A 14,150-nucleotide genomic window follows, 5' to 3' on the forward strand; every position below is an offset into this window, starting at 1 on the left:
TAACAAACTTGTTGCTCTTTCTGAAAACAAATATGTCTGAAATGATTTCTTACTACCTTCCAGTGATCACTACCTTCTTGCTAAATGCTGATAAAACAAACTTAAAATGCCATAACCTAGAAAACCGCCCAAGACCAATGCCAAGTCCACTAATTTATAGGTTACAAACTATATTTTCCCCCCTTCTCCCTTTTTGGAATGCGGTACTACATTTGCCTACCTTCTGTCTTCTGGTGCTCTTCCTATTTGCCATATTGCCATAATATTTTAAAGCTCAACAGTACTTAAATAAATCCCATCTGCAAATTCTCTGAGTACCCTGAAGTATAACATTTCTGGGTTGGCATACAAACTCATTTAGAGCAGCCTCCTATTTGAATGTCTATTTCCTCTTACCAATATTTATTTTGCTCTTCTCACAATGAAAATCATTCTCCTTGACAAAAAAGGAAAAAAAGAAAAATAAATTGGTATTAAACTATGAGTTGAAAGGTTCTCTCCCTTCTCCAGCAGTCAAGGATTTGGTGCTAGTCACCTTGAGCAACGACCTAGGTTAGGCCTTACTTGCATTCTTTTCCATTTTTAACAGTTATTTTTGGTGTTTTTAGCATTTTTGCCAACACTCAGCCAATTCCTGACACTGTTCATACACATCCTTATTAGTCCTGGATACCCTTTCATTGTTGAGTACGTATCTTCCATCTGTTTGATATTTGGTGCTTATTAGCTTGCTTTGTCCATAGTCACTCCATTACTTCACTTGCTTCCCCTTTATTCTCCTTGCTGGAATCAATTTTGAAATAATTTCTTTTTGTGAGATACCCTCAATCTACTCGAGTGATCTTCTCTTTAAAGTCTCTCAATGAAATGCACGTTTTGTCTGAAGGTTATAATGTCTACCTTACCAAATAATACGGCAGCATTTCCCAAAATACATCCTAAAGCAATATTAGTTTCCCTTTCTACCAGCCCTTCCAACAAGTGAGAGTTGGGTCTGTCTCCAAATAAATTGCCTTTTGGAAACTGACAATGCACATAAGCATTTTAAAGGCACCAAATTATCTGCATTAAAGAAAATGGTTTCATTTGTTTAACTCAGAATTTTCCAAACTCTTTTGACCATGTAGTCATCTTTTCACTGATGTTATATATTGATATTTATTTATAATTATGTATTAATTTATATAATTGTGTAAAACACAACCTGACAATGACACATTCTCTAAATGTCTTCACCAACTCCTCTGTCAGTCCCCAAGTCCCCTAGACAACACCTTCCTCCCTAACCATTTCTTCCAAGTTGGCTGCCTTTGGTCTTGAGTAACAGTTCTCTAAATCTTTCTATAAATTTTGGAAAATATACACACATTTCTGAGGTATATATGTGTTGTAACCACTCAATTAAATTTGAAGATCCCTGAAACTATGAGCTATTTATTATTCCTCTAAAATATTTGGTATAATGCTCAGTAGACAAGTCACTCATTAAGTACTGACTGGTAAAAACAACCACAATTCATCTACAGAGGGTTATTTATCACCTTGTTCCTCTTTCACTTTTGCAGGTTAAGTAATCCCAATGCTTTTAACCTTTTCTCAGAAGTCCAGCTTTCTAACCTTTAATTCTTTTTTCCCTCTCCTTTGTTCTCTCTAGACTGTCCACAGTTCTCATTAATACTCCTATGTCTCAGATACTGAGTAATAACTTTAGGTCTTTTATTTCTGTTATTTTGTTTGTTAAGGGGGACGGGAGAATATTTCTGAGTACATAAATCTGCTCATAAAATCTAAACTGAAGTTAAATCTAGTTTCCTCGGGAGGGCTGAACACAAGCAGTTTACAGAATTTTCTTCCTCCTTCTTACCTCCTACAGCCTGAATTCCTGGCACAAAGTACCTTCCTGCACATTCAGATCATTTCAACCATAATTTTTACAGGAACACATTATCGCCAGTCCTTCTATATGGTAAAAATGATTGGCAGTAGCACAAGAGTAAGTTTCATTCTTGTGTTGCCTCAGTATATAGCTTTATTTATTTATTTATTTCATTTCTTTTTTGAATTTTATTTATACAGCAGGTTCTTATTAGTTACCTACTTTATACATATTAGTGTATATATGTCAATCCCAGTCTCCCAATTCATCCACCACCGCCACTCCCCAGTATATAGCTTTAATTGGCCAAACCAAAACTCAAAACAGGAAGAGCTATAAACCAGTCCGGCCAATGCAGAGGCAACAGGGCGGGGTGGGAAAAGGGTATGCTCTGGGATCAGAACACCTGGTTTCAATCCCAGTTCCACAACCTACTAGTTGTATGAACTCTCACGGGGACTTTCTCCCTAAGCCTGTTTCCTCAACTATAAAATGAGGGTAAAGGTTATGCTTGACAGTGTTGTGATAGGATTGAGGAACTCTTTTCAAACAGTGATTTCTACCATCAGTACACTACATACATGGCATTAGAATTACAGGAGGAGAAAATTTTAAATGTAGGGCCATGGTTTCACCCCTGAAGACTCTGATAGTCAAGCCTTCAAATCTGCCTTTTTCCCTACCATTCCCAGGTGACAAATATGTAACCATCTTCAGGCATCTCCACCACATTGAAAACGCTTTAAGGACAAGACCTATGTCCGGTCCTTCCTTACGCCTTCAGCATGTGACATACATGCTCAATAATGTTCATTCACTCATTCAATACACATTATTTAGGGCCTTTTATATGCCAGGCTCTGAGGGTACAGGGTACAGGAAAAAACAGATCCCTTCCTTTGGGAAGCTTACTTCTGGGAGGTGAGGCTGACAGTAAATAAACTAAATGCATGGTATGTCAAGTGAGTATTGATGCTAAAGAGAAAAATAAAGGAAGGAGTAGAAGATGCCTTTCGGATTGGGGGCTACTCTTTTATTCAGTCCAGTGAAGAGAGACCTCCCTGGAGTGGAGACCAGGAGGAGGTGAGGGAGTAGGCCATGAGGACATCTAGGAGAGAGCATTCCAGGGAGAGGGATCAGTAGGGCTTGAATAAAGAAAAGCAACTCAACCTGTGGGTTGGAGAGAGTGAATAAATGGGAAGAAGAATGAGGGGGATCAGAAAGGTGGTGGCCAGATTACAGAGGGCTCCTGTTATAATGATCCATGTAAGAGATGCTGATAGCCTGAATCAGGGTGACAGCAGTTAAGAAAGGGTTGAACTCAAGCCATTATTTGAAGACAAGTATGATGAGGTTTGCTGATGGGCTTATTAGATCAAGTATGAAAATAAGATTTAGGCCCAAGCAACCGGAGTGGAATAAGTATTTACGACACAGAGAGGTCAGTAATGGCAGTAGTTTGAGGAAGGCAGGAGGAGATCTGAGAGAGATGGTGCTGTGGACTGAGTTATATCCCCCTAAATTCATATGTTGACAGCCTAACCTCCCACGTGATAGGATTCGGAGATGGGGCTTTGGGGAGGTAACTAGCTTTAGATAAACCTCATTGGGATTAGCACCCTCAGCAAGAGCTCTCTCTGGCTCTCTGTGTCCCCCAGAAGGCATCTGTTTCAAAGCCAGGAGGAAGGCTCTCGCCAGAACCCAGCCATCTCACCTGGCACTCTGATCTCAGATTTGCAGCCTCCAGAACTGCGAGAAATAAATGTCTGTTATATGAGCCACCCAGCCTGTGGTATCCTGTTATAGCAGCTTGAGTAGACTAAGACAGGTGGTGTTCAGGAAGGAGGGAGGAATCAGCTGTGTCAAGGCCACTAACTGGTTGAGTAAAAGGATGACGAGAACTGACAAGCACTCATGTTGAGCAACATGAAGGTGCCTGGGGAGTGTGACCAGAGCCACTACAGCAAAATGGCCACGAAAGAGCCTACATGGAATGGGTTCAAGAAAGACTTGGGGGGGGGGCAGGAACTAAACCAATGAACACAGAGTATTTTCTGAATAAATACATGAAAATGCCTCTGCACATCACAATAGTTTGGTTTAATTAAAAATCATGACAGTCTTCTGTTTATTACAAGGAGCCCAGGCTGTATAGGTGGGCATCTGAGTATCGCTGGCTTTCTTTTTTAAATTTGGATATAAATATAAAATTTCAAATGACACAAATCAATAAGCATTTGGTGGTCAGGCCATAAAACCACAATTTCCTACCAAAGGCAACCTTGCAGGAGTGTGAATTTCACTGTAGAATACATTCTAAGAATGTTTTCAATGAAAACCAGAAAAGGTTCTACCCACAATTGTTATCATCTTACTTTTTCAGGAATTACGACCACAAATTTGAGAACATTTTTCTATAAGGGATTTTCCAAAAACAACCAGGAAGAATATTCGGTTATAAGGATATTTGTTACAAGAATTTGTTAAAACAAGATATTTGTTACAAGAATATCTTTCCAGTTTCCTAAGGCCTAGCAATATTAAACACACACACACAGGAACTGGCAGGCAATCTAAAGTCACCATCAAAAACTATGCTAGCCTCTACTAACAGATTAAGACATTGCATGTCTATAATGGAAATTGGTTTTAAAGACTTCTATACAATACCTCTTTTTTGGAATCACCCCAGCTCAGTTCTCTGCCCATCAGTTCAACAATCCTGGGTAGGGCCTCCTCTGCTGCCTGGACATTTAGAAAGGCCAGGCGAGTACGACGTGAAATCATATCCACTGCAGTGCAGGCATACTCCTTAATCCCATATTTCACCTGAGTTTGAATTAAAGTAAAATTATTAATTTAGGCCTTTTTTAAAAAGGGGGAATAAAGCTTCACTTAAAATTCATGCTTAGGAGGGGCTTCCCTGGTGGCGCAGTGGTTGAGAGTCCGCCTGCCGATGCAGGGCACACGGGTTCGTGCCCCGGTCCGGGAAGATCCCACATGCCGCGGAGCGGCTAGGCCCGTGAGCCATGGCCGCTGAGCCTGCACGTCCGGAGCCTGTGCTCCGCAACGGGAGAGGCCACAACAGTGAGAGGCCCGCGTACCACAAAAAAAAAAAAAAAAAAAATTCATGCTTAGGAAAAGTGACCTTTTTCTTTACATACTCTGGTTCTTTAGCAGGCATGATACATAGTGACATCATACAAGTTCCCCATCTGCCTGCCAAAGAAGATTTGGAAACTGGGACAGTTTGGATAAGAGTTATTAATGCCTTCTCCTTGAATAGAACCTGGTGCAAACATGTAAATTGCATCACTTTTCATTTACCATCTACAGTAATCACCTCGTTGTTCATACATGACACGGATGTTAATTTACATAGCTGAGTAGGGAGGAGATATGGGGATATACGTATGCATATAGCTGATTCACTTTGTTATACAGCAGAAACTAACACAACACTGTAAAGCAATTATAGTCCAATAAAGATATTTAAAAAAAAGTTATGGTCTCATCTCTTTTGGCTATCCAAAGTTTTCTGTCTCAGAGTAATCAGATGACAGAAGTCTTGCCTTCAATCAACAACAAAATGCTTACATGACACCCATGTTTTTAAAGTGTAGTGAATTATAAATGAATATAAAGTGTCAAGTCAAGATACGGCATCAGGCAGTGCGTAAGTGGTACAAACTTGAGGAGCTACAAGTTCTCAAAAGGGGCAAACAACTGTGAATCAGTAAGATTTGAGATAGCTCCATGGAGGAGAAAGAAATCCATATTTTCTATTATTATGTTACCACTATCAATATCACTTCAGATTTGAAATTAAAATTTTGTAAATGAAAGGAACTGTGCTGGGCAGACGTTTTACTCCAGGTTTTAGCTGATGTATGCACATTAAAACTTAGCTATATATTATTTCTAAAGAGGATGAAAAGTGAACAGATGAAAGGTATCCCCTGGCATACAGGAAATGGCCACTCACGTACCTCTGCTTCAATGTATGGAAATTCTGACACAAGACGCACCCCAACAATGGGCCACCGCTTTCCCGTCACACTCGCCATTTTGGCCACCTCAAAAGCCTTGTCACCATAGGTGGCAGCAAGATGTTGGGCCACCTAAGGAAACAAAACTGCATCAGGCAGGTCCTCTGAATATCAACAGCTTCTAGGTACAAAGCAAAACAATGTACATGCTTATCTTGTCAGTTTTGTTTTTTTTTTACAGCCTGTAACTAAAAATCCTAGGAGAGTGTTAGATTTTGATTTCGTGGGAGGAAAATACTTTGGCTCCAAATGCTTAGGCCAGCACTAATGCTACTACACATGTATTACTGTATCAGTGACTGATGAAGCTTCAGCTTCATTCTGCTCCAGATATCACATCTGAAGAACAGCCTTCCTTATGCTCGAGACAGAAAGAATCTGGGAGGTCCTGTCTGCTAGGAACAAGCCAAACAAACTCCAGATTCTAAAACAGAAACCAAAACGTGCATTGCTTTTTAGGTGACTAAAGCACCTAAAAAGTGCTTTTTCCCATTAGTTCACTCCCACAGTACACAGACAGAAACAAACCCAGCAACAGGAAACTCGAAATCATGGAGGCCACATGGTTGCCGATTCTGTTACTGGCAATAGTGAGATTAGCTCAAGAGTAAGATGTAGCAATGCATGCCCACCTCACTTTCAAGTCCATAATCCTGGACAAGCCTGATGTAGAGTGTAGGGCTCCAATCTTTGCCCCCTTGAAGGAAAAGCCCAACTGTTCTACTTGGTCCTGCTTTCAAATTGTGGGCCTTGACTGCAGCATTTATGGCATCTTCTGCCATAGATCGATAGGTTGTCCACTTTCCACCTACAAATACATTGATAAATAATTCATTAGGTTACCACCCCTTGTTTTTCTTATAATTAACCATTTATCAACTTATTAATAACAAAATTCACCTGTTGTTTATAACAAATGTGGCAAAGCAATGCATAAGATTTTACTCAGAATCATAAAAAAAAAAAGTCCCCTTTTAGCATTAAAAGGGATTCTGGTATGAGAATTTAACTCAAGCTGCTTTAGATATAAAGCACACCCAAACAACAAGGTAATATGCCATACCTGCTATAGTGATGAGGCCGCTCTCACTGATATCCACGACGTGATTTCGGGAGATGGACTGTGTATCTGCAGACTTGGGATCTGTAACAAGGGGGCGAATACCGCTCCAGGCTGCCAGGACATCCCCTCTTCTTACTGGGAAGGATCAATGCCAAGGGTTAAGAGGATTACTCAAAGACGTCTCAACAAAACTAAAATGATTAGAAAGCAGAAAAGAGTTCAGTAAAAGGAACATATGAATATGAACTTTTAAAAAGAGGGAGTATCCTTAAATATAAGAACTAAGTGAGTGGGTAAGTTACAAGAAAAACTCAAAGAATTGTTTTGTTACAAAGATAACCTGGAGGAAAAAAGTAAAGAACTGGAAAATCACTGACATGGGTCCCAAAGAGGAAACAAAAGAAACAAATGTTAGCAACCCTCAGCTGGGACAATCTGCAGTAGTTAGAAAGAACAACAACAAAGCAGAAACAAAATAAAAACAAACCCAAAGAGGGCCTCTCCGGTGGCGCAGTGGTTGACAGTCCGCCTGCCGATGCAGGGGACACGGGTTCGTGCCCCGGTCCGGGAGGATCCCACATGCCGTGGAGCGGCTGGGCCCGTAAGCCATGGCCGCTGAGCCTGCGCGTCCGGAGCCTGTGCTCCGCAACGGAAGAGGCCACAACAGTGAGAGGCCCGCGTACCGCAAAAAAAAAACAAAACAAAAAGACATGACTTGTTACATTTCCCCCTAGAGTATATCTTGCTATCTCTACTCAGGGAAGACAAAGATACTTATTAGGAGCAGAGGGCAGTCAGGATTTCAGATCCCACTCACCCCTTGGTCCTGTGTTCTTGTACAGCGAACCTCCTATACATTTAGACACAGCAGACTCTGAAAAGTACTTAAATATATATCTAGCGAAATCTTGTGTAAAGAGTCACAAAGACTCTTTGATGTGACTGGTATATTGGACTAGTCAAAAAAAGAAAAGAAAAGAAAAAAAAAGCACCTAAAAAGTACAGGGGAAAGATCCTAAAAACAAGTATTACTGCATGACAATCTCTCCATCTTGATCTCAAACGAAAAAAAATTTCTGGTAAAGCTAACTTCAACTAAGGTAATCTGACATATTTTAGCTCAGCTCCTTAAGGACCACACTCTAAACATGACTATAATCCGAAAGAAGAGGTACCCATACACCTCTATGGGGGTGTTTAATCAAACCCATATCCCAACACTGACTCTGAAACAAAGGGAGAGTAAACCTCATAAACTGGTGCAGAAAGCCTAAGGCTTGCAGTCTTGTTAACTGGTAACTCAATGTAGGGATTCCATCCCTAGATCTGCCCCTTTGAAGGGTGCATCCTCTTCAGTATGTTTAATTCTGATGGCCTCCATGGAATGGGGGTTAATTCTTGCTCCACACAATTCCACAAAAGTCTTGTAAAACCTCAACATAAATCATGCAATATTTTAATCTTTACAAAAAGCTTAACTAGGAAATTACCACTATTTTCCATTAGAGTTCAAATTGCCCTCAGAGTCAAAAATAAAACTTAGCCAACCACTTAGAACGTCACTGTGGTCACTGCAAAGTCTGCCGAGTGTGTTCTCTGAAATTCCTTAGGTAGCCACGCTGATCAGGAATTTGGTTTCAGTTCTTACAGCCTTCTGACTGATCTTAAAATTATTCTGTGGAAAACTAGACTTTCTAAATTTAAAGCACATGCAAATAATCTTTGTGGCAAATGCTTCACCCTTTCTGGTATAACAGGCAGAAAAATACATCTGTGAAACTGTACTGTCCGAAACAAAAAGACCAAACTAAAACACTTGAGTTTTTCATTCATGGAGGAAAATTAAATAAAACATTATGTATACTGATACCATTTTTAATCCTTACTTTTGAAATTGATACTCAAAAAAAGAAAAGAAAACACTAACAGGAAGAGTTCATAACATGTCAGGAACCTTAATTTATTTTGCCTGATATCTTAGCATTCAGCTTTTTAGCCTGAGAATTATATCAGATGAATATTGGGATTATATTTATTTTAAAAGATTCATTTAAGGATAATCAAATTTTAAATCATATTTCAAGTATGAATCAGGCTTTATAGCCTGCAGCATTTTTATGTTATTAGACTAAAGTGTGGTTGGATCAGGTGATCTATCATCTATCAGTTTTCTCCCAACCTTGAGATTTAATGATTTTTATGGATTATTCAAAATGCCATTTGCTGCTGAAGAATAAAAGCACTTTTTACCTCTCTACCATCCAAATTAAGTAATGACCAGTCAGGGCTATGGTATAACCTAGGCCCACAGGGCACAGCATAGCTAAACACATGAAACATGAATTCTAACCTCTTGTAGAAAAGACAGCAACAAACTAAACTAACAGGTTTCTCTCTTTATTACTTATTCACACACACTGGAAACCTTGTGTGCTGTTAAACAAACTCTTATTAAAATTCTCTTTAGAAAGAGATTCAAAAGCAGTGGACAGATAGCATAGAGAACCTTCCAAAATTGCCAGGAACTGCTGCAGCCATATTGTAACCATGGGGGAAACAACCATAGCATGAAGCCTACCTGGGGGGTGGTGGAGTGAAGAGAAATAAGGGTCTTTCGCTAAAGACATTGCTCAATCATTAAATTAATCACCTCTTGAGGCTTCTTATATGTGGAGATCTTCTTTTACATGATAATACATTATTTATTTTATAATAACAAAAAACAAAAAATACAAATTCAATGACTCTAATAAATTGAGTGCTTCTCTAAATGTCTACGTAAATACCTCTAGCTTCTGTAGAGCAGCACTGTTCCATAGACTTTTCTGCAGTGATGGAAATGTTCTGTATCTAAACTGTCTGATTCACTAGCCACTAGCTGCATGAGGCTATTAAGCACTTGAAATGTGGTCCATGCAACTGGGAAACTGAATTTCAAATTTTATTTCATTTTAACTAAATTTAAATAGCCACATGATATGCACATGTACAGGCTATAATATTGCATAAGGCAGTTCTAGAGTAAAACCACCAAGTAGTAGATCTCAGACTTGTCCTGGTTGATCATCAAGCTGGGTATTTCCCCCATGGCCACCTTGCCCATGTCTTCAATGGAGCATCCTTTCAGTGAAATTTGACAGTGAGAATATAATCTGCTGTAATAGTATGAGACACCCCACCTCAAAATACTTTATGGTCATAACATGTTCCATATTTACCATTTCAAAGTATCCTCCTCTCCTACTAATCTCATCAATTCAAAGAAATGAAAATATTTGTACTAAATTAGGTACTCCTACCCTCAAGTTCTTACCCAGAAATTGGTTCTATCATTTAGGTTGTAGCCAAGAGTAGACAGTGAACATCACCTACTTTAACTCTCCATGGTATAACACGTGAAGAAAATAACTCAACTCAAGGATTGGATGCTTCAGAGCTCAAAGATTCATCTTGATTTTCCTGGTCCTCATACCATCAGGATAGCTAAACAAGATGGCATTACTGTTGCATTTTCCTCACCATGTTGAAAGTCTTCGGCAATGTCAATTCTAGTATTTCTCAGTACCTCAAATACTGTATCAGGTAGGAGTCATGTATCATGATCAATAAATATGAAATGGCATATTAAAACATTCTCTGAATTTTTTATATCAAACAAGAGCTGACATTACAAAATCAAAAGCAATAATATTTTGGCTTCTGAGTCAACATGCTAGACTTTAGGTTTCTAATGACTATATATTTAAACAATTGGATATCCTCTTTTAAAACAACTGAACACTTTAATAAAACAAGATGACAGGAAACAACACTACTATTAAAGTTGAGAAAAATTATCACTTAACACCACTTATGAGAGTGGCTCACCCAGTTGATGTTTTTTTTTTTTAACATCTGTATTGGAGTATAATAGCTTTACAATGGTGTGTTAGTTTCTGCTTTATAACAAAGTGAATCAGCTATGCATATACATATATCCCCATATCTCCTCCCTCTTGCATCTCCCTCGCACCCTCCCTATCCCACCCCTCTAGGTGGTCACAAAGCACTGAGCTGATCTCCCTGTGCTATGCAGCTGCTTCCCACTAGCTAGCTATTTTACATTTGGTAGTATATATAAATCCATGCCACTCTGATTTTTAAGTGCCAACTGCCCAGATGTTAAAAATCCCATGAGTACTCCAGAATGTATAAAGTACTTGTTGATATTTTCAGAAGGATAGTAAGGAAATAAAATACTCCTTCTACCATCATGTTTAAGAATTATTTTTATTACAACCCTGATAAATAACTCATTCAGGTTTTAGTGTATAAAATATATAAAGAATAAAATATAAATAGTAAAGTTGAATAGACATTTTTCACAGCTGGTTGAAAAGCCTAAGTGCTGTGTAATTGTTTCCACTTATAATTAATATTTTTATTCTTAAAAACTTGGCAAGACAAGTGTTGATTTTAAAAGTTAATAGAAAATGGAGCCCACAGGAAGTAACAATTAAGAACTAAATGTGCGCTTTTGCTTCACATCAGTTATTTAGCCATACATTTTGGGGTGCTCTTTCTCATGTTTGCCACTTTCAAAAAATCAATGAAAAGCATGTGAAAATATCTACGTGAACACAGGGGAAACAGTGTCAGAAATCAATACCTTCTCTACCAGCATGTTTAACCTGCAGAAATGAAGTGTTAATCACAGAAATAAGATACCATATTACATTTATTAACTAATGAAACTAGAAAAAGCAAAGCGCGTGACACTATAATTAAACAGCTGGAAGACATCCAAGCCTGTGTAAGTTGATAACCCTGGTACAATCTCTGGCAGTGAAAAGGCAGGTCTGCAGTGAGTTGATACGGCCAGCTCCGTTGTTAATTGAATAACAGGCAATCTATAAACACTACTAATTGCATATGTGAAAATCTGTGTACAACTAGAGAAGCTGCTTAGAGAAGCACTCCGGAAAAACTACATGGATAAAGCACTCTGCAAATCTTCTGTCTTCCTCAATCCCTTTAAGTCACAGCTTAGTTTCGCCACTGCGTCCTTCTGATTAACCTCTACACAGCGGACTTAATGATACATTTTTCAAAAGATCATTTTTCTTCCTAACCCAATACACACTGCACAACTATCAATTACCCATTTCAGAAGAGAACAAACAAGTAATCTAGAAAATTCAGCCTGTGAATGGAAAGCTTTCTAAATCGTGAAAGAAGACATGGTCTTATTCCCAACAGGCAAAATGCTTTTCAGAATTGTTCCGATGCATTTTGCAGAAGTGTGGCAGCCGCTGCGAACAGCATGGAGTGTTAAGATTTGACACTTTTTTTTTTTCTCAAGGATATAGCCATTTGGGGAGGCTCAGAAACTGTTGTCAGAATTTTACTTATTCATCCGCTTAATAAATCCTTTTAAAATGATTATTTCAACCCTGGTGAATACAAACCATTTCAAAAGTATTTCCTCTAGGATCTACACAAGTTTTTTAGTTTTTAAATCTGTAGAGAAAACTGCTTGGCCCAAGGGATTGGTTATGAGAAATGAAACCTCCTCTACTTTAACATTCAAATCCAAATAAGGCCAGTCGAGAGCAAAGGTCACTATCATTTTGAAGGTGTCTGGCAGCTTCCATGAAATGAACTGAGAGGCTTAATCCACTCCCTAGTGGATATAATATCACATCATGCAACAAACCCGGGACTACCAATTGGAATACTGCATAATATTTAGAAGCACAAGTATTAGAGCTAGACTGACTTGCATTCAATATCAATCCAACGTGAATGAGCTATGGGAGGGAAACAAAGTCACTGGGCGTCAGTTTCTTCATCTATAAAATGGGAATTACAAAATAAAACTAACAATGTTGTCACAAGGAATCAGAGATAATATAAGCAATATGCTTAGCAGAGTGTGTAGCATAAAAAGTGCTCAATAACAGTAGAGTTTTCAAAAATAAAGCATGCATAACCCACTGCAGACAAATGGAAAGATTAAAATATGTGTAGCAACAGCATGTAGTCAAAAAAACTGAACGGTGCCTGAAGCCGAGTTTCTCTTTCACATTTCACCAGTATAGAAGCGAGTATTGGGTTTCACCAACATTCCTTGGAAAAAATACAAATTTGAATGTCTTTACTTTAGATACAGACATACTCTAGGTAACTAGCACTCTACCAAGACTGGTAATTCCTCATATACTCGGAGGCCTTCAGTCCAGTAGAAATAAGAATGAAAACAAACCATAAAGAATCACTACTGATTCATTGCTTTTTTTTTTTTTTTTTTTTTTTTGCGGTATGCGGGCCTCTCACTGCTGTGGCCCCTCCCGTTGCGGAGCACAGGCTCCGGATGCGCAGGCCCAGCGGCCATGGCTCACGGGCCCAGCCGCTCCGCGGCATATGGGATCCTCCCGGACCGGGGCACGAACCCGTATCCCCTGCATCGGCAGGCGGACTCTCAACCACTGCGCCACCAGGGAGGCCCTGATTCATTGCTTTTAAAAGGATAAGTTGATAAGTAGGAAAGGGGTGATAAGAGGGTGAGCAGAGGGAAATAAATGAAGTACATGAAAGAGCTGTCACTTCTGCTTTTACCCTGGTTATTTGCTACCTGGAGAATTTGTAATCTCAAGAGTCCCGAGAGCACCAGAGGAAAAGCCTGATTTACAGTGTTCACATATTAATTTCAATCCGCTTTTACCAAAAATCAAAACTGACAAAAACTCTTTGTTAGTTTCACCAATTAACCTGACTACCAAAAGGTATGTTAACTGAAAGGACCTCTATAGACCAAGCAGGTCCCAGCAGGTATTACCAAGTCTCCTACCTATTAATTAGCAGAATAAAAGTGATGGGTACAGGCTCAGTCTCTGTTCCAGTCCAAGGCTCATTTTACTGATGGAAATCCCCACCCACGATATGGACACAGCAGCCTTTTGGAACCTACACCTATTCCCAGCACAGCCCGTATAAGCAGTTAGATTTCTTGTTAGTGCATTTGAACTTTAAGAATTTGGAAACTGTCAACTATAGCTCTCTGCTCTTGAATTAATTTTATTTCTTGCTCTAACAATCTAAACTTCCTGTTCTTATGGCCCAATATAAACCCACTTTCAACAAATATCATACCCAGGTAAATGTGAAATGAAGCAGGATTCAT

General features: G+C 39.1%; 1 protein-coding gene across 2 annotated transcripts in view; it reads right to left on the reverse strand.

Moving 5' to 3' along the window:
• The window catches only part of GPD2 (glycerol-3-phosphate dehydrogenase 2), a 130,623-nt gene that overhangs the window by 8,559 nt on the left and 107,914 nt on the right, over positions 1 to 14,150 (reverse strand). For both annotated transcript variants that reach the window (XM_081241886.1, XM_081241885.1), the window contains exons 10-13: positions 6,989 to 7,123; positions 6,558 to 6,733; positions 5,866 to 5,997; positions 4,547 to 4,705 (exon numbers count right to left, since the gene is read on the reverse strand). In XM_081241886.1, the coding sequence (XP_081098012.1) occupies positions 4,547 to 4,705; positions 5,866 to 5,997; positions 6,558 to 6,733; positions 6,989 to 7,123 (602 nt within the window). The remainder of the gene's footprint in view (positions 1 to 4,546; positions 4,706 to 5,865; positions 5,998 to 6,557; positions 6,734 to 6,988; positions 7,124 to 14,150) is intronic.

Source organism: Mesoplodon bidens (assembly GCF_964165515.1).
Source record: "Mesoplodon bidens genome assembly, chromosome: 8".
Taxonomy (NCBI): Eukaryota; Metazoa; Chordata; class Mammalia; order Artiodactyla; family Ziphiidae; genus Mesoplodon; species Mesoplodon bidens.